General features: G+C 38.1%; 1 protein-coding gene across 3 annotated transcripts in view; it reads right to left on the reverse strand.

Annotated features, from left to right (window-relative positions):
• Positions 1-2771: 2771 nt before the first annotated feature.
• The window catches only part of HERC4 (HECT and RLD domain containing E3 ubiquitin protein ligase 4), a 31977-nt gene continuing 12914 nt past the window's right edge, over positions 2772-21834 (reverse strand). The window contains exons 9-24 of one of the 3 annotated variants that reach the window (XM_009994848.1): positions 20555-20679; positions 20002-20061; positions 19353-19464; positions 18806-18995; positions 17557-17729; positions 15624-15740; positions 13066-13089; positions 12488-12586; positions 10535-10702; positions 10269-10412; positions 9272-9438; positions 8396-8462; positions 8054-8136; positions 5660-5843; positions 4990-5092; positions 2772-4129 (exon numbers count right to left, since the gene is read on the reverse strand). In XM_009994848.1, coding sequence (XP_009993150.1) covers positions 3921-4129; positions 4990-5092; positions 5660-5843; positions 8054-8136; positions 8396-8462; positions 9272-9438; positions 10269-10412; positions 10535-10702; positions 12488-12586; positions 13066-13089; positions 15624-15740; positions 17557-17729; positions 18806-18995; positions 19353-19464; positions 20002-20061; positions 20555-20679 — 2025 coding nt within the window. In that variant the 3' untranslated portion in view covers positions 2772-3920. The remainder of the gene's footprint in view (positions 4130-4989; positions 5093-5659; positions 5844-8053; positions 8137-8395; positions 8463-9271; positions 9439-10268; positions 10413-10534; positions 10703-12487; positions 12587-13065; positions 13090-15623; positions 15741-17556; positions 17730-18805; positions 18996-19352; positions 19465-20001; positions 20062-20554; positions 20680-21834) is intronic. The other 2 variants (XM_009994849.1, XM_009994850.1) reach the window with 2 other exon arrangements.

Genomic DNA, 21834 nt, shown 5'->3' on the forward strand with positions numbered 1-21834 from the left:
GCCCGGGCCCGGCGCTGGCTGCGGGGCATGGGGCTGTGCGGGCCGGCGGGCGAGGGGAGGCGGCCTGAGGGGATCCTGAGGGGATCCTGAGGGGATCCCGAGGCGGGTGCGAAGGCGCTTCCCGCCCGGCTCCAAGGGGGAAGAAGCCCCGGCCCGCAGCCCGGCACGACAGGCTGCTCCAGCCACCCCAAGCCGGGGTGCGGGATTCAGCCGCAAATGAAGGACGCGAGTTCCACCTGGAGCGTTATTTGCGGAGCTGGCAAATAGAGCGTTTGTAGGAAGTGGTTCTTTCGGAGGTAGAGGCTGCCAGCTCTGCCCCGGCCCAGGGAAGGCAATTCCATGTGTGTGCTGGGCTCAAGGTGGCCGCACAAGTCCTTTGGTCACACTCCAAGCATCAGAAACCCGTTACAGGCCTGTTTTGTAAACGAACAATCCTGCTGGAAGCCAAGGGAGGTGCAGGAACGCGGGCTGTTCAGGCTGCTGGTAACAAGAGGGCAGCAGGTCTGTACAGACCACACTTGCACACAGTTCTCACAGGCCTACGATAATGCCACAAGGTGGGTTAGATGCTTTTTTTCCTCCTAGTTTTGCCAGAAAATAAGAGATAATTTCTGCACCACTGCAGAAACGAGCAGGCAGAGTTGCAGTTAGTTCAGTGCTCTCCACTTCCAAGAAGTCAGTGTAAGAAGCAGCCCAGAGCTGAGTAAAGTGCACAAGGTGTGAACAAGCTCCTTTCCTCAAGGAAAAAACTGAGAACTTAGTCAAAGGGTCAGGGATCTCAAGTGTACAGAAATTAAGGCTGGTCATGTTATTCTATTAAGCGTGTAGGTATTCCAGGAAAATAGTCAAGAGGATTAATTTATTGGGGCTCCAAGGTGCAGCACTCAACCTGGCTGTGGCCTTCCAAGGTCCAGGTAAGGTTCAAGTTACTGCTCCAAACTGAGCAACACAAACCTGAACTGCACCTCCAAAGGCAAGAACAGGAGCCTGCTGATTAGTTCACCCAAATCCCACACTGACCTACCAACTAGGAAACACCCACTTGGTAAGCAATAGCAACTGTCTCTTCAGGAGAAACAGATCTCTTCTCCCCCCACTCCATTTTAGTGTTTTTGATGCAAGCTTCTCTGATTAACTGGAGATTTGACCAAGAGGAAGGCCCTTCATTAACAGCACACCTTGGCAGTGCCAGGTTAACGGTTGTATTTGATGATCTTCAAGGTCTTTTCCAAACAAAATTATTCTATGACCCCATGGGTCATTAAATTTCAGCTAAGCACAGGACGGAAGGTATTTTTTCCCCCCTTTCTTGCATGACACACAGCACAAAATCTTACATGCAGAATGCTACTTCAGCCAGGAAAGAGAAAGCACCTCCTGCTGCCCACCACTGTCCAACCAGAGGAGTGTACAACATCTGCAGAGATTCTTCACAGGCCTGTTACCACTGTTAACACAACTAATGGCAAGTAACTACTGCAGAAAGTATTAAACTGCTTGACAGAAATAATACAATTACTAGCAATTGTTCTAGTCTTTTACCTTGTTATGTAGCTAATGTCTGTTTTGCCTGTCCCACTGCACAGACTGAGTTAACACTTGTAAGATAACCAGGAACATTTAACAAATATGATCATGCTCTGCAGGACCCAACTCCACTTCTTGCAGAGGTGGATAAAGCAAAGGCCCAAACTGCACAAGTCTCAGGTGAATGCTGTCCTGAGGAAAGTGACTCCAGCCCTGCTCTGCCAGGGGGCTCTTAGCATGACATTTAACCAACCATTCAACACCCCCCAACACTCACCTGTGCCCACTAACAGTCCAAGACACTAAGCACATCCTGCTGTTGCTAAAAAAACATTTGCAGCAACATGAAGTTGTCACCACAGCAATTTTAGTCAATAATAACTGCACTTCAAGGACAAAGGAAATCTAAGTTCTCTATACTAAACTGGACACCAAAAATGCTGTGTTCAGTAACTGTGGCTTTAATTGTCTCAGACCCCCTCAGCTACAGAATAAGGCTATTACTCATCTTTCAGATCAATACTGATATTGATGAAAAAGCCAAGACAGCAAAAACCAAAGTCCCACAGGGAAATTAAATACATAGTGCTGGGTTTAGATGACTGGTGCTAAATTAGACTTGCACCTGCACAACTGAACACAAAACTAGCACCTGATCATGTAAAAATACACAAGGAAATAAAAGGAAATGACTGCTATACAATACCACTTCCTAATTTTGAATATTGACTTTGCAATCTCAGTGTTTCATAATTTAAAAATAATTTTAATATTACCTGGTAAAATGAAGGCGTAAAGCTTTTCTTTTTTTTTTTTTCCTTTTTCTTTTCTCCTTTTCTTTCTTCCATACATAGTAAGATTAGGCTGCTTTAGTATTTGTTGGTTTCTTGTTTTCACAAGAGGGAGTATTTCCCAGCCAGGTAACTAACGTTGGAAGAGATGGAATATGGGCTGTATGTGCAGAGATTACTAGAGCTTACGCTTCCTAAGAAAGCTGTAAAAACACAGTGTTAAGGAAAGAAGAATGATTTTAACTGTACTGACTGCTTGGTATTATATCCACACCTACTGCCAGCACAGAAAGTGCCTGTTACACAATGTATTACAATAAATTAATTTCCCTGCTTTTCCAGTGTGGTCTTGGTATCCTCAGTGTACTTAACGCATGACAACTTGCCCTCCAACTGAAGATACAGCCATGATGCAAGCATCCATACACATCAACCAACAAAGGTTTTCATTCAAGTATTTTATTATAGCTTGAATTTTTTCACTGCATTTAAAAATCTAAAAAAAATAAATATTTGTTTCACAGCTGCAAGTCACATATGCATTAACACCACAAAATCTGGAATTTAACCAGAGAAGGAAAGTCAAATCCGAAAGTGTCCAGCTAAGCACAATTGTTTCAGGGCAATTATACTAAAAATAAAATCTTAAGAAAAGGGAAGGGGGTGTTAAAGAGTTATTTCAAATGCATTTGTCTGGAAAAAAGTGAAAATTCTATCAGAAACCATAAACTATGCTTCTGGTATTTAAAAATAAACGTTTAACCTCTTGACAGCAACAATTGTCTGGTGCATCTTTTCTTTTAAGCTGTCTTCTTGACTTATGGCTGCAGAGGTTTCAAATGATAAATTAACTTTTTATAATGGCATCCACTTAATTACAGAACCAGTCCTTAAAAATAAAACAGAGTATTGAGTCAGCTTGTCCACATTAAAAATGCCATTGAATGCAGTTTTGTCTCAGCACTAAGTGACTGCTTCATGGATTGTACATTGTGAAGATGCATGTCTCTTAAACAATCACTTTCATCATTAAGGTTCTTAAAACAAACCAGAAAAATATATCTTCAGAAATCAGAGTAGTCACTTTTTTGTTAAAAGCCATAAAATAAGCTCATATTCAATTACAAGCAATAGAAACTATACTGCTATTGGAACATAATTATTTTATCACAAAAATTTATTATTTACAAAATGAAAAGTTAACAAGTGAATTAATGAGGGAAAAAGTTACACGTTCTTACTAAGTGATTTGAAAAACTTAAGCAAGTCTCTCATGCACTCACACACCAAATTGTTTGCATAAGGTAAAATGTTAATTCATGTTAGTGAAACTTGACTCCCGTTCACAATACTTGCTCGGGTTTTTATTGTCAGATGGCAAAATCCACATGGTTCTGTACACGAAGGTATGTATTAAAACAGTTCCTCATTTTTTGTCAATGTTTTTTTGGCTCTCATGTATATCCATACCACTGAACCTTTTTGCAAATAATCAGTTATATTATCAACTCCATCATTTAATCCACTGAATTTACCACCACAAGAAAGACACAAAAAGTTAGTTTAATGATCCCACGTTACACAGAACTCTCATTTCTGAAGTTATACTAAACTGAAACCTTCGTAGTGATCTATAGCCTGGATCAACTTAGATTTTAGGGTTTCTTTATCTGTGTATTTTGGAAGGTCAAGAAGATTAAAGCAAGTGTGAGCTACCGGAAGGTAACCTTCTCCACCTCCTGTTGGTTGGATGACTAGTTTAAGACACTTCATTCCAAGAATTGGAATACGATCGCTGCCTGTGAGAAACACTGCCAAGAAAAAGAAACAAAGTCTTCAGAGTAGTTCAAGACACACTGTATACATCAGATATGCAGTTCTAATCCTTGCATTTTTTAGTTATTGGTTAGCAACTGTAGTTGTTCTTGTAAGTTTAAAAAACAAGGAATAACGGCTTCACTAAGTGATATATTACGGAAAACATTTCATTTTAGCATATGAAACCAAGTAGTGCTCAAAAAAGCGAGTAGGATTTACTTAAAATCCACGTGTTATGCCTTTACTGAGCACTTACAAGCACGTTGGAAATACGTAGAATTATTCTGTTCAAGAAGAAATTTCTCTGAACTGGAAACTATTTTATGAGCTATTCTCAACAAAAGCTTGTTAGCAGGAAGCTTCCATAACTTTGTTTTTTTCCCCAGTACGTTTCCACTTAGATCCATACTTAGAGGTATTTACTATCAGTTACTACTCAAAAAATCCCACCTATGTGCAATGAAAAAGCTAGAGGATGTGAACCTTACGTCAAAACACAGAAAAAACTTCCTAGTCATCAGATAAATTACACTAGCAATTTAGGTTGTTGGGTTTTTTTGTGTGTTTGGGTCTTCTTTTCCCCCCCTCCCCTCCATTTTACTGTTACAATGCTGTTCCAGTCTACTGTGATCTTCTAACTGCCGCCACCTAGAATTAACCAGGGCAACCCCCACAAAATCAGAGACAAGCTCATAATCAATTTCTCCTACTGTAACCTTTTTGTTTCTTCCAAATAAAGTTCATTACAGACCAATACTTACATTTGCTCTCATAGCAAGAGCCTGAAATCATGGTGATCCTGTTCAGCCTAATTCAAGTCAGCAAATTCTGCCAAGCAGCTTCAAATACTTACGCAAAAACTGTTTCTTCTTCTCTAAAGACAACTCATGAAACACCTCCCAGAATATTTTAATTGTAGGATGGTCTGCCCAGTATTCTCCTTTGTATTCTGTATTCTAAAATGAGCAGGAAAGAATGTTACTGTTTGCAGGTAGAACTAGTAGTACAATCTGACGTCAGGACACTAAAGTGAGGTGTTACTCTTTTCCCTGGTCAATTTTCCTCAGCTGTTCAGTCTGACTTAACCCATGAGGGCAGATTCCAAATTGGAATTGTGTACTCCAAAGCACTTCTCATTGCAACAGTTGTGAGGAAGTTTCACAGCAGGTTTTGGCAATCAAGCATATTCACTTGTTTTTTAACTTTGTACATTTTGTTTACTTTCCCTCTTCTAACAGAATACACTGCATACAGCTGCCTTTTGGTTCTTTGGGTTTTTCTTCCTCTCCTAAATCTGATTTCCTTCAGAAATTAGATGGAAAATTTTAAGCAGGAAGGTAAATAATATTTCAGTGTCTTAATTCCCTAATATGTATTTAAAAGTTCTTCACTCATACAGGCAATCTGCTCAAGGCTGAAGTAATATTAATTAAAGCAGAGCTAAAAAGGACACTTGAAAGATTTTGCTTTTTCATCTTGAAATTAAAGTTATATGAAATAAAAGAGCTAACTATGGTACTTACCTTCTCCAGTTCTTTCCAGTCGTAGTTTGTGTTGCCAATCACCATTGCCTGTAACTCACTGGGCTGAAAAAGCTGAAGAACTTTACCTCCACATACTTTGTGGAAGCCTGCATGGAATGCACTGAACAAGGAAGCCACAGATTTGTTGAAGATGTAATCCACATATGCATCTACAAAATCCTGCCTGTACAAAGAAGAAAAGGAATTAAGTTGGGGTTGGGAAGCACATCACTCTTCCAGCAATAAAACAGTAGCCATTTCTGGATAGAACACAGCACTGGAAGTTGAGCAAAAAGGAACCTTAATATATTGTCTGCTTCATGTTACAGCCACAGTGAAGACATCTTCAAGGAAGATGGAACATACATGTGTTTCCCCACCATGCCCCCCAAGATAGAGTCTATAACGTGCAACATAAAACCAGTAACATTTACTGTCAGTCATTTCAGGCACTATAAACACGTATCTTACTTGTGCGCACTGCTTGAGTTACATGCAGTGTCCTGAAACCAACTGGCCAAACTCACTGTTGTATTTTTAATTAAAGAGATGAGCACACATCTGCACTGAAAACACACACCCACTTCAGAAGTCCTATTCAGCAGAAAGATCAGGGCAAAGGAGCTAGGATACTGAAAAAAGGACTGCCTATTATCTGTGCTGCAGTACAAGGACTTCTCTTCTCTTGTTGGAAACATCACTTTCTGCAGCAATTGAGAAGCAAACTAAAACTCCTTGATGTGACACAGCATTTATGAATATGTTTGGTTTTTTTTTTAATTACCATTTTAATGACCCCGAGTTAATACTGTTTGTTTCTACACTGGCAGGGTGACCAGCTACAGTTACAGTCACCCCATCAACATACTTTCTCTGTGAAAGCTCACATTATTTGAACAACATCCACAGTATTTGAATAACATCACCAATATTTAAAAAGTTATCTAAACAAAACTTGATGATACATTTCTTAAAGTTGCTGAACAGAAAACACTGGAGATGAGCACAAAGTGGTGACTCATGTTCCTCCTCCTCCAGCACTCTATGAGATAACCACTTTGTGCACAGTATGTAATTAGCAGAAAGGCAGGTAACTTGTGTAATACTAACAATAGAAGGAAAGGCTGCTCCAAAGAAAATTAATTGTAATAAACTAATTAGCATTATTCTACTTTACATTAGTATTTTTTAAACTCAATTAAAGCATCATGAAATATTAGGATCTCAAGAAACAGGGATTCTCCACTGCTGCAACACGCAATGACAGGGCAGCATTCGTTCCATGAGCACCTTTAAGCTTTCTTGTAATTCACCTCCAATTTTACTGTCACTTTGTGATCAGAACACCAAACCACCTTCTAAGCTATAATGTTTAAGTATCACAAATCCTCACCTGCAAGCCAGGGAGTTAAAAACAACAACAAAAAAAAAGGGGGACAGGTATAGGTGGTGACTGCAGCTCTTGATGGCAGAATAAAAATCACTCCACTGTGGCAGACACTATTAACTGCACATGGCTACGTGCAGCTTTCTGATACCCTCAGAATCTTCTATCAGCTCTTTTCCCTACAGCAGACCTAGGCAGTTACAGAGAACATTGCCCAAAACATTTGTCCCCCAGAACAGGCCTCGACGCGTATTCTCTCCCTGATTCCTATCCTGCAGGGCCCAGGTGTGTTCTGTTCTCACAGTGCCTGCTTTTTACTCTGGGAGAAGAAAAAGCACAGAGAATCCACAAAGAGTAAAAAACAGAAAGAAATACATGAGGGGAATGGACAGAGAGACAGGAAAATGGTAGTATTCTACAAAAAGGGACAAAAGCACCACCAGACTATTAAGCCTGTCCTTCAGAACAGAAAGGTAACAAAGGGTGGGAGAGGCTGCTTTGTCAAGTAGAACTAACACAGTCCTCGACCAAAGGAAAAAACACACCCCCTCACACTCTTCTGGTATCTAGTGTTATTTCTGCTCTACAAGGGGAAGACTTCTCTGAAATATTTCATCTATTAACAGTTGCCACATGATGGCATCTAGGTTGGAGTTTTCATCATTACTCAACTAAATTCCAATTCCAGATAACTTCCTGCAGAACCACAACCATATTTCATCTTACAAAACGGAGACCATGTAGTCAAAATGGGCCCTGAAAAGCTTCAAAATACTTCTGTGCTCACAACTGAAAGAAGTATTACATATTCTGATTAGACAGGCTTTCTACAGCTGACAAACCCTTACATACAACAGCTATTTTAACAACACACATGAGAACAGCTTGGAAAAACAGGCAAAGTAGTTTTGACTCCAACATTAGTTTAACAGCTTGGCAAAGGATATTTACAGCAGCCCAGTTCCATTCCCAAGGCAGACAGCAACCCTGTAACCCATAAAACTCACCTATTTTGTTTGACTACAGGAATGTCAGCACCATTAGGAACAAGCTCCTTAATTTCTGTAGTACCAAAATTTTCCACCGTGATCTATTTAAGACAAACAAAACCAATATAAAATTTATTTGCAGATTTAGAGTACTTTTTCCCACCATTTAGCTAACAGGAAATAATGGGAGCTAGTGGTAGGTAAAGGCAGACAGAAGATGCTAAAATTCAGAGCAATCAAAAACTGATGCCTGTGTTCAAACACTCCTGCAGAGGCAGTTACACCAGGTGGTATAAGCTTCATAAGAAATACTAAATAAACACAATACATACACTTATATAAGCACTGCATACAACTTACAGTAAAGTTAAGACAAAATGCTTCTTCTATGTCATCCTCTGGATAGTCCAGTAACTGTTGCATACCCCTGCAAAATAAGTTAAGAAGCATTTGTACCAGTGGAAAGAAAGATGAACTTATTTTCCTTATTTTCTTTAAGCTTTGATAATTACAGTTAAAAAAATTAAATGAAAAAATGACATCTTTCTACTGTTAATTCATTGACTTGAACCTTGTGCAGTACTGGGAAATCTCAAGCAATTGCTATGACTTGAAGTGTTCTTTCCTGTTAATTATCTCCAGGTGTGAAGAAAGAAGGTTCATATCTTAGTGTTAAGCTCAGGGATTCCCAAAACCAGAGGTGGTAGGTACTTAATAACCACTGACATGCTCTCCCATTAACTTGTTGGATTTCTCATTGAATCTATCAAAACTTCAGCACTCATTAAAGTGAAGCCATCAAGCATCCATTTCTGCTTGTTTGAACCTCTTACATGTCAGTGCTGCTCAAATCCCTGCTCAAGGGCTGATATTTAGTATGTATTTGTTCCTGAAATAAGCAAAAACTTTTCCTTGATGGACTAAATAAGTTGTTCAGAACTAAAACTATGGTCACACTTAGGCTTATAAAATTAGTGGCTAAAAATCAAAGGTTTTGAATTTCAAATACTATTTTCCCCTAAAATTTTTATAATTAAACAGGATACACAAATAGAAAAACCAAGCAGGTGTTAAACAACAGCATGGGTCCTTTCTCAAATTATAGGGATGGCTGGAAGTTACTCTGAACTGTTTATCCTGCTAGTGTGAAAATAACACATTTCCTTTATGTTCTTAAATGAAAATATTCAATTAAAAAATAACTCCTAGTAACACTCATCTTTCTCTCTTGCTTACCTGCCAACATCTGGCATCATCTCTTTTAAGTCATCGAGGGATGGTTTCTTATTCAACAACTTTTTGTACAAAGCCAAAGGGAAATGAAGGTCTACAATAGTAAAATTATATATTGCTAGCCCACAGACAACACCTATCAAATGAAACAAGTCACTGTCTTCAAAGGTCTAAGAAGAGAAAACAGACAAAATGGTTTAAAAGAAGTTATTTTAATCTTACAGAGTCCAGAAAAAGCAGCATACAGTGTAGTGTAATCTGAGTGAGTTTCATTTCTGTTTTATGTATGTATATGTATCTACAAATACTAAGGAGAACAGGACTGTTTTAACCACCTGAGAGAGACACTGAAAACCAAGGAAACAGAACTCTTTCTACTTAAAAAAACCCAAAAGCAATGCATGCTGCTGATAACATGCAACAGGATTCCATTTTTGTTAGAGATTTGTTATTCCACTGTTCAGTGCTTAAATATGTCAATTCTGGGGAGGAGGAAGAAGGACTTCACTACTGAGTCCCTTGGAGATTTAAAACACAAGCATGGAAATGTTAGCATTCAGAGACTTGGGACACAGCTACCCTAGTCAGTGTTCTTCTCTGAAGGACTAAAAAGTCAATGATCAAAATTTTTGATTATGTATGACCAGATGACTACCTTCAAATGCACCCATAAAGAAAGACCTGTTCAACATGACACTTCCAGTATTGTTCTCTGCAGCCTTGTTTTACTGATTCTGCTCTTTGAATCAGTTCATTCTGCCTGGCACTCCTTCCTACTGAACTTGTCAGGGTTGGGGACAACCGGTAGGGGTAAGTGTGGCGTGGGGAAAAACAGAAGTGGAAAGTTTGGATCTAACAATGACAAAAATAAACATGTTTTGAGAGTACTTCTTCCAGCTTCCCCTCTTGAAATAAAACCACCACAAACTACTAGGTTCATACACTATTCATATAAATACTGCCAGCTAAAGAACAGTAATGGCTACAGATGGGACCCTACCTTATCAGAGAACCAGATCAGCCTGGACTCTTCATAGTACCTGAACATTCCATATTTGGGATCTAGCAACTCCCTCATAATGAGCAAAAAAAATTCTTTGCGAACACCTCCAGCATCAACAGCTTCTTCCCCTACAAAAATAACCTGAAACACACAATTCAATTAGCACTGAATCAAAAATGGGTTGTGAAACAAGATTTGTCCACAAATACTTTTGATTTCTTGCATGTCAGTGAAAGACACTGAGCAGTATGTGCTGACAATACCTTGAGTGGCTTCTTGTAGTCCACATTTTTGGTTTTCCTTAGGACTTCCACAGCATCTCCTACAATATTGTCTCTCCGTACCATTAGTATCAGGCATGGGTTGACAGACTCAAATACTGGCAGAAAGAGAGAAGATAAATTCTGCCTGTGAGCCTGATCAACAGCTATCTGGAAAAAAACCAAAGTGAAAGTGTCAGTAACTAGGGTAAGATTGCTGTCAACATCAGACGTCCATCAGACTTATCTTAAAATCTGCAGAAGACATGAATGGGTGAAGCTATTATGAGAGCTTCTGAGTTTGCCCAAATTTGCTTCATATTCCTTTTATCTCAGGAAACATTTTTCCTTTACCTATTAGCCTCATCAATGCTAATGTTCAGGAAAGTTGTAGAATACAGGTATTGACTTTTCAGTCAAAATATTTTCAGTAACTAAGGCAAAAAAAATAAAAAGGCTACACTTCATGTAACAAAGAGTGAGCTGTTCAATGAAAGTTTGGCATGAAAACCTCCATTAAAGCTAATTCACAGAATGAAAATTCATCTGTTTATCTGTTTCATTTGTGCAATAATTTCTGTACTACAACTGTTCAAAACCAAAATACTGCTGCAAATGTTCTTAATACGGTGTAGAACTCTTGAAAGTCCATGTGTTTTATTACTAGGTAATATTGTTAATAGAAACATTCAATGTGAACATTTCCCTGAACTCATCAAATGTTTGCACAGTCTGGGTATATAAATTTTCAAAGGCATAAGAAACCATGTGTACTATGAACTATAAAGCCAAGCTAGCATTTTTTCTGCATAAGCACCTTACTTGACCATGACTTACCTCCTCCATTTAACTTCAGACTGAGAACAGTAATTTTTATTATATTAAACACTGTAAATACAGGGAGGGGGCTGGTGCTCTTACTGCTCTTACTTTTACAGTTTTTTGCCCTCTATGCTTCCTTTCCTTTTTAATAATATGACTACAGCCCTACAGCAACTGAACTGGTATGGATTATGTTTATGAAAAAAAATTCAAAACACTGAACACAATTACAGCTCACCATATCACACTGGTTTCAGCTCTACCAAGAGAATCATGACAACAGAAGATTCTCTAAGTTACCTTAGGTTTGTCTATTGTATCTCTCTCTAGACAAGAGTTATGGGTCAAGAAAGTAATTATTTGTATCAAGTAATCTAATTTCTAGTAAATTCTCTAGTTAAAACAGAAGCAGAAAAAAATCATCATGTAATTGCTTTTAACAGCAAAAGAGCCCAAAACTGCTGCAAAACCTACTCACACCATCCCAAGTAGATGCTTGATTTTCAAGATAAACTTCTTTTCTACTGTCTTGCAGGCACGTTTCATATTTCAGAGTTCAGCAGCACTTCGGAGGTGGCACAACAGATGCAATGAGAAACAAGGTGTGCACTAGATATTCACATGGTGCCAATGTGTTGCTCCTCTGATACTACCAGTCTTAAGAATAGCACTAACTCCTAAATCCCAGCAAGATTATAAATTAAAAGGAACCGTAACTGGCTGCTGCTTCTAACAAGACAGACTAATCTCCAGCTTTGGCCTTTATACATGAATCACTTAACCCCTGCTCTTATGTGGAGCTGTTTTTTGGTTTGCAGTCATGGTTGGGTTACCTGTACTATGGGTTGTCAACACCACAAAAAATCCATCTCATAGATGAAAGGAAAATCAGTTATTTAACACTTTCAATGAGATCCCAAATTCACAAAAAAACTCTATCATGTACATCCCCCAAGATTAAAACTAGCCCACTCATTCTCATTAAGAGATTACAGAGTTTAAACAAAAAAGCCTAAAAAACCCCAACCCAACACCCAGTGGCAACCCCCAGACCTCCAGCTAAAAGAACAAAAAAAACCCCAAACACTAAAAAATATTAATTATATTCATTACCTTAAAAAATGAGACTCTTACCTGCATCTGGATGACTGCATCTGTTTGTAGAAGAGTTGTTTTTGCCTGGGCATCAAATACAAATGGGTATGTGCAAATTGTGATAGGAATATCTGTTAACTAGAAATAAAAAAAGAACCATGTCATATCTCTGCTTATCTAACAAAAACCAACCACGGTTAAAGAAGCCATTGCAATAGCAATTTAATACATGTATTTTATTGAAAAGAGAAAGAAGTCTTTACTAATTGTCAATGCAGGACAAAAGCATCTTAGGAAAATCAAGCAGATTTTCAGTTGTTTAGTACTTCAACAACAACAAGCCCAAAACACACACGAACAACACTCTCACTTAGTACATTTTCATTTCAGAACTTTTAATAGAGCAAGTAGACATCAGCAAAGTAGTCCTTGTTTTCAAATGCTGCGCTGAATTTACAACAGAAATAATTATTTTTGCCCCACAAAAACCTTTTCAGATTAGACCCATGCTAATTTAAAAGCTTTATGCCAAATAAAACACATCAGACAATCCTTGACACTCATATTTCTGATTTCCTCACATTCTTCACAAGAAATCCAACTACAACCAATCTTACCTCAGTTAATCCATGGTTGACATCCTATGACAGCATTTGCACAAAGGCAGCAATAATTAAGATGAAAAAGCAGCATTAGTGTCTGCATTAATTGTTCACCTCTGATACAGACTTAAAATATTTATCTACAGCCTCCCCCCAAGAGAATGTTTGTTGAGAAATAAATACCAACCATAAACATCCTATTTAACTTACCAAACAAGTATGCCTTCCATCACCTTATTTATCAATCTTTTAAAAAATTACCATTGAAGTATCATCTTTTTTTGGATGCAAAACGTTAAACATTTTAAGTGTTTACTTTCACACTCTAAATAATTTGCCTTTGCTTTTATCTGTGTATTTTGCTTTTCAAATGACTGCAGCATGTCAAATTACATGCAAAACACTTCTAATGAGTAAATATTTTGAAATACAGAAGAATGCCAGCACTTTTCCTAAAATCTCAAGAATCACTTAGGTCTACATTAAGATATAAGCAATTGACCCCTGAATTCTGAGACAGACCATTAGAAATGGCTGGGAGTGTGGAGACTTCCACAACAAGCTAGATCAACTGCTCTGAAACCAAGTTATCCATCTAGTGCCACAGAACCCTCCCAATCCTCTGCTGAAAGCTAAGTTCATTGCCACCCAGCAGGCAGAAAACAGAGAAAGAATAAAAGATAATGACAGACTAACAAATTTTAGATTTTACCATAAGAGTCAGAAGTCAAATATGTAGACATCTATGGCCAGAATACTTGGCTTTCTATCTATATCCCCAACTCCTACATGAAACATCAGATTAGAGAACCCCAACTGCCACAGATTTATGCAATTTTGTACTCTTACTGTATCTACTGCTATTTATTCCTAATTCAGTTTTTCTAAACTGCTTTAGTCATATCTCAACACCAGGTCTTCAAATCAACAGTTCATTATTCAGCACCTTCACTTTTCCCCCACTCATGCTGAAAGAACAAGGTTTTTCCTTCTGAGTTTGTCCCTGAGAATACTCTGAATTCTTCTGAGATTCTCTTATCCTACATTTTCCCCTCTAGATTTTAGTTAAGAAACTGAGGACACGGTTTTGTTTCAGGTTATGACAATAAACTAGCAAAAGAAATTTTGATTCATTATTACTGGTTCACTTGGCAAGTAGGGTTTCCTCACTATTTTGAAAACAACACAGCAAACTAGTGGACATGAGGACAGGAAAAGGGCATCAAACCCATTTACAAGGGAAATCTAAGGTCGTGGAATATCTGTCAGTCCTATAATAATGTAACTTTTTCAGCTGAACATGAAACCAGCACAAATGCACAACAAAATCATCATGATTCAAAGGAAATCCAGTATCTAGTGTTTTCTCAGTAACATCAAGGAACTGCTTAATGTTCCGATTTCCCTAACAAACTGCCCATACAACTTTGATTACACAGCCATTTCCCAGCTCTCCTTTTCTCATTTTGAGTACTTTCTTCTCTGATCACGACATATGCAATTTTGGGGATTTTTTACATCAATTCAAAGCCCAGCTGCAAGAGCCAGCATCTTTTACATTCCACTGCTTCCATACGCTTCACTGGCATACCCCTCTCTTCCAAATATACAACCTGTCTCTAGTTCCAAGGCACTGCAAGCCTAGTCCCCAGCTTCTACATCTCACTTAGGATACCACCCCTCTTAGCTACGCACATGAGCCTACACCACACACCAGTTACTTTTTCAGACAAGCTCAGCTGAAACAATGTCTGTCACAACTGCCAAAACTGACTCTTATTTCCTTACTCTCCCCAGTCTCTCCGCTGTTGTTATTTTACACTGCAATTTTCATTCTTGGACAGACAGCATCACTTGCTGTGTATCCATAAAATACAACAAAAGTAGGTCTCCCATGTTCAGGACCTTCCAGGTACTGACTGCTGCAAAAGATTAAATACAGGTGGCTAGAGAAAGCATTTTAACTTACTCAATAGTCTTTCAAAACCTAAGTCCAAGTGGTGTGTGGCAAAATCCTATCCAGCACTAATTCTCTGCAGTCATTAATTTAGTCCCACTGACCACTCTTCTGTTTACAGATCCAAGAATTAATTATGTCAGCTCTTGTTGCTACACTCCAAGTAGAAAATTATGTTAGTTATCTGTGCCCTGTAATTTCTTCACACTTCTAGACTTAGTTTTCCAAGACAGGCTCAGCTTTTGCATTGACCGAACCAATCTTATATAGCAATTCAGGTCAGTCTGGATGTTTTCCTATAATTTCCTAAGTTTCCTTGACCTGGCAAGTGTCAACTACCAGCATTCTAAATCACTTTTTAATTAATGAATTAAAATGTGGACCAGTGTCAACCCTAAAAATCATACCCTACAAGAAGCACACCTATGTAACAATTTTTCCTCAGCTAGTACCTGACATGAGTCTGCTCACAATCAGTGACCTGTAAAGATATTTTTGAGAAGAAAGTGCACATTATCTAGGGAATCTATGGGTTTCTTGAGGGACAAAACAAAAACAAAAACATGGAGGGGGCAGTGTGGAAAAAAAAACAACAGGAAAAACCACCACAACTTACCATTCCAAATACCTGCTGCTGGACCCAGTTGACATAGTCATTTCTGATATCTATCAAATCTTGTATCTCATGAATGTAAAATCTGTCATACTGGATAACTTGTCCTCTTTCATTTACCTAAAGAAGTGCAATTTTTTTTATTAGCACTTTGTGTAGCAGCTTTCAAAAGGACATTTTCCAAGTTTTTCAAGAATTTCATACATCAGCCACAGATACCAAAGAAATGATAGAAAACCAACAGTGTACAGGAATGAAAAAACAATGTTAAAGACATGGATACACGGATTATTTAGAATCCCATCTAAGATGCAAAGAAAAATAAGATTAACTGAGCATACGGCATCACACAATACAGCGTTGCCACTTTGAAACTTCATAGGATCTCAATGGAAGAAATATTTATTCCTGTACTTGCACACATTTAAGAAAACTGTTATAAATTACAATATTCATATTATCTCTATTATATGTGACCAGAGGGACAGTTTCAATTAAAAAACATTAAGTTCGGAAAAGAGAGAGATGTGGAAAAAGAACTTTATAGAAAGGCTTATCTCTACAGTACAATTTTAATTCAGAAGCACCCACATTTTCTTAACACACTCCCTTTCCCAAGGACTGTTAAGCATCATCAGCTGCCTAAACAAAAAGCTCTCCAGTTCTTTCTTTATAACCAGATAATCCAAGCCTACTTTTCTCTAACACCCCCCACACACCACCAGATATTAAGTCAGTGAAACACCCCAGAGACATTGCCCCATTTTTTCCTCTTACTTCAGAGTCCATACCAGCTAAATATTAAGACTATATCAATATAAATAGCTGGGCAGCAGGGTTGGTACAAACTTAACTATTTCTACAATGTAGCCACATATTAGTCAAAGTTGGGTTACAAAAAAAAAATAGGAACTTTGGTAAGCCACATTACAATTCCACAATTATGAGGCTTTAAGCTCTTAAGATCAACTTCAGCTGTTAAGATCTGCAGCTACTGCAAACCCAAGCAGTGAGAGAAATTCTTAAGGCAGCTAAGTAATAATTTCTTTATATACCAACAGCTTTCCATATGGGAATCTGTAATGGACATCTCGCACTTCTAACACAAGATAGTTACTAAACAGTCTTACTCTCAGCCTTAATTTGATGGTCTCCATGAAGAATAAAGAAAAGCTGACCACACCATAGCACAGCAATTCCATCTTCCAAAGCAGAAATCTTTTCCATTCTTTCTGACAGCTTGGGGAGGAGGGCTGTTACATATAGCACACAAACATCCCAATTTAGACACCTGGGCCCATTTTCCTACACTATATAAATACAGTACTTGACTAGCACCTTGAAGAGTGCCTAAAATGCTCTTTTAGCACCTAATGCCACAAGAACAGAACAAACTAGAGGGAAAGGAATAGGGGGTGGGAGGGAAAACCTCATCAGCAACTGGAGGATACACTGATGTACAAAGTCTGATGACTGCAAGTGATTTTAGGCTATTTTTGTTCAAAGTTCATAAATCCACTAGTTTTTATGAATAAAGTTAAAATTCTAACAAAGGGAATAAACAAGTCAGAAAATGAATTATTGTGTTGGTAAAACTGTGCAGATCTTTCTTCTTCAAAATAGAGTTAGCTCTCATCTTCCCTTCGTGATCTTGTTTGCTGCAATTTCAAGGTTAAGAGGCAATTCTTTCCAACATGCTCTCATATGCAATTGACTGGGTCAGTCTGTCTTCCCAAGAAAATAGGCAATTCCAACACCATGTCAGATTGGAATCCAGAATTCCAAAGGTTCATAGGTCCAGATGGCATAACTACAGACAACTCTGTAAATTCAAGTCTAAGCATTTAAAACTCTTCATTAACTTCTTGTAACAACTACACAGCACACAGATGCTGACAAAAAAAGAGAGAAACAGTTAAAATGAATGTAAACATACTCTGTGCAGTATTTCCAGAACTCTGAAAGCCGTGTGTAGAAAGTTGGTAAGTATTCTTCTTTCAGAAGCAGGAACACCCATCTTGCACAGCTTCAAGAGGTGGACCACAACATCCTTGTAGAGTTCCACTATCTTGAGAAACAAGGGAGGTTCAAGTACAGACCACCAATTTTCTGTCAACAAAGGGTGAACACACAAACTTAGTACTTGCCACCATAAGCTGATGTTATGCTATTCTTCCAACAAAAACACTTGCTCTGCTAGAAAGTATACTTGTCAGTTACCAAAGACTAAGGAAAAACAAAAAACCTGTAACAGTTTAACACAGCAAAAGGGGTTCAGATTTTTAACAACACACTCTTTGTATAAATAATGAAACTTCTGTTTAAATGCTCTGTTATGCACCAACTCTTTAGTCTATTAAGCCAGTTCATCCAGAGTACACAAGTCTCAGAGTAACTTCTGACATAAAAACACACGGCTCAAACCCTGAAACCCTGACTTGTGCATACAGTCCTGAGAGCAATGAGAAGTGAAGAAACACAAAAAAAAGGGATTTCCAGTTTTAAAAAAATAACCAGCTTGCTTTTCTTTACAGCAAACAAGCTCTTCACACTCACCAAAAACTACTAAAAACAGACAAGACGGGTTACAAGGCAAAAAACAACTGAGGAAGAAGGAGGTGCCCTCTCAGAGATACTAACACTGAAAACACTACACTTAAAGCTGAATTTCACGTGATGAGAGTCACAACAATAAGGCTTAAACAAGTAGTGTGAAAAAAAAAGGCGGCCTACTTGAAGACAGTAACTCAGGATCACTGAGAAAACACGAACCTATCAGAAGAAACAAGTGCTACAGTTAAAACCAAGACCACTTAACATCTGCCCTGCAACACTTCTGTAAATTGTTTAGAGCTTGTTAGCTGCCTTGTCACATCATATTCCAAGTGTGAGGACACACGCTAAATACACTGAACTACAGTTTAATTCCTCTCAGATGGAATCAGTCCAAAAATTACAATACCAGACGAATTCATATGGATGGCCAGTTAACTCACCCAGAAGGAAAAGAAGGGGTGTTTTTCTTACATATCAAGCAACTTTAACCATTAAATTTCTCAGTGGGGAATTCTACAGGACTGTAAATACACAGCACGGGTTGCTGAGACTGTGTCTTCACTGATAAAACTTCTATTTATTTTATCTGGAGATCCTTAGTTTTAATAATAAGTAATTAAGTTTCTTACCAAGAACTTTCAGAGGAGCTTTCTCTAGGTTTAGAATAGCTGCTCCAAAAGGAATAGCTAATGTTGTGAAATTGTTAGCATCATTCATCAGTGGGCATTCTGGTAGAGTGAGATACAGCCTCAAAGCTTCAACATCTGGCAAGGAACTGGTTAATTTGGGAATAAGGTTCTTTTCCAAACTAGCTGCCACCTACAATAAATCAGAAAATTCAGTTGATTCTAATATAATTGTGAACTCAAACCAAGTTTGAGATAAAACTAGATTAAAAATTATTTAGCAAACTAGATTAAAAATTATTTAGCAAACAATCATCAAGAGTTTAAAGTAGACTTTTACACATTCAGAAAAGACAGTATATTAAATAATGAAATAAACCATGCTGATGTGTTACCTAATTGTCACAATAGAGTTCTCCATATTTGCAGTTGAGATATCATTGAGTAAAGAAAGTTATTAAAAGGATCAGTGCAAGCATAACAACAGGATTTCTGGTTAAGTGTAAGCAGAAACACAAGCCAAAAAGTAAGGAAAATATGCTGTACAAACCTGTTGTGATATATGAGCGTGGTCAGGCTGTATAAGTTTGTGAAACAGTAGTCTAGCAGCATTCATATCAACCCCTGAGAATCTAGTGCTGGTTTTGTAATGATCATCATTGCTGCAGGAAGAAAAAAAGAAAAAACAACACAGAAAAAAACCTGAATTGTGTATCCTCAGCTAGTTTTTCCACCTTGAATTTTTAGCCCAACTAAGGAATTAACACCAGTGACCACAGTATCAGAATTTCATTTCTTGTATCACCTTTGAAGCAACTAAAAAGAAACCAAAACCGAAACACAATCTCCTCTAACTGCAAGACAATAATATAACAACACTAAGACCTAAACCAGCCAATACAATATATTTCCCTTGAATTACATACAACCTGTGGCTGAGATTTAATGAGTTTAGCTGCTGATGAGGTAGCAGCCAGGTGACACACACTGCCAAGGACTGGCAGATGACTTGTTGCACTTTGGCCAGCTGACAAACCATATGGCAGTAAAGGAGCTAAAAGTTTAAACTGTGGGTACCAGAGTAACAGTAAGAGATTGCAAAGCTGGGAAGGTGTTACAGCTGAAGCAAGAAACACTAGAAAGGCAGTCACTATCAATTCTGTTCACAGGAATACTTGTTTAAAAGCCTGACCACTTACCTCAAAGCTAAAAAGCTCCCGTTCAGGCACCCAGCTGAGGAGAATGTTCCATCAATCTCACTGAAATTGTTCATATGAAATCAGTTACATTTATTTTCTTTTTACAAACTAGCATTTGCAATAAAAAAACCCCAGTATTTAATCCCTAATAAATTACATCATACAAAGGATGGAACTAAACAGCACTAGATAAGCACTGAATCTTGAATGGAGGTTTTAAGACAAGTCTTGCACTTGTTTTTTAACTTCTTTGCCTCCTCCTTTATCGAAGTAGAAGGAATTATCTTTGAGCTGTTCTTATATTCTTCTCCATAAACTGTTACTTTTCAACGTGCAACTAGATACTTAATCTTGTACAGTCATCTAAACTGTGACAGAGATGACACAGACTAAAGGATCTAAACAACTTGCTAAGCACAACAATGAAAGCAGAGTAAAAAAGCTCTGCATGTAATTTAAAATCAGTAATTAAAAACAGCTTTACTATATATGTACAAAACTCAATTCAAAAGTAAAATTATGAAAGACAACTCCTTTCCTCAACATTACTTACTTAGCTATTTCTACAGGAAGTCTTCCTGATGGGAAAGCCAGCAATCTTTGAATAAACATTTCATTCACAGTCCAGATCTGCTTCAAAAAGTCAGGGTACCTAAAATCATCTGGTGGCACCATGTCCTGTATTTTAAAGGAAGTATAAAGAATCAGGCACACAAAATTGATTTACAGAAAAATCAATCCTGTGGTTGAGCTCTTTATCTCTTCATTGACTGAGAATTTGCCTGCCTAGACTATTACTGTGAAATAAGGCCAAGGATAAATTTACTGTGCTACTATTCTAATAGTTTTGCCTTTGCTATGAAAGCAGAGCATACACTGAAAACATCTAGATTAGTGTGTTAGTTCCCACCACAGCTTGCCTCGTGATAAAATCCCTAAACATACAAGTACTGTTCTAGCACATGGACACTAAACAAGACGCTACAAGAGTAGCAAGCTTCTCTTCACCCTAGTCACTCTAAGCCAGTTAGCTCACTGCCAGGCTATGGGCATAGAGAAAAGGAGCCATTACAGTTTTTGGACAGCTGCTCTCCTACCCAACTTCTATCAGATTCCTCTGAGAATGAATCATGTTTCTCTGAACACTTACTGCATCATCAGATGAGTTGTATTGTGATCTGCTGCTCATACTGAAAGAATTCCAGTAAGATTTCTCATAGGAAAGCAGAGCAGAACCAAGACCATCGCTTTGAGGAGGAACATTGGTTCAAAAAAGAGATGGCAAATAGCACAAAAGGTTAAATGAGTAAAAGTAAACATATTTCTCTAGAGGGTACAGTCTGACAGCACAGGTGACTCAGTATGACTAGCTGTTGCAAAAAATCAGTACTTCTGAGCCCATCCTAGAGGATGGAGATGAGAAACCCTCCTGCCATTTCCCTTGTGTCCAGCCAAAGTGGCACTGAAATCCAAAATGAAACTCAGGGAACTGAGCTGCCCAAAAACTAACTTGAGAAAACAAACAGATTTTGGCTGAGACCCCTGAACTGGCAAGGACACAGAAGTCCCAGGAGTACAGTTCTCACACAGCTTTGGAAGAACACAAACTACCAAACTAAGGAGTACTAGATGTAACACTCTAGCAGCATCAAAGTTCATTTATTGCAAATACTTTTTGTACAGAACACGCCACAATAACTGCATTCATCAGCCTCCAGTTCACCTCAGCTAGTCAGACAGAATCTACTTCAGTAATTACGAAAACTGCACACAAGGAGATTTAATAGCTAAGTTTTGAGCCCGTATGATCAGTAATTTTTCCAGTCTACACCT

The sequence above is a fragment of the Chaetura pelagica genome, unplaced genomic scaffold, assembly GCF_000747805.2.
Source record: "Chaetura pelagica isolate M959 unplaced genomic scaffold, ChaPel_1.0 scaffold112, whole genome shotgun sequence".
In the NCBI taxonomy this organism is placed as follows: domain Eukaryota; kingdom Metazoa; phylum Chordata; class Aves; order Apodiformes; family Apodidae; genus Chaetura; species Chaetura pelagica.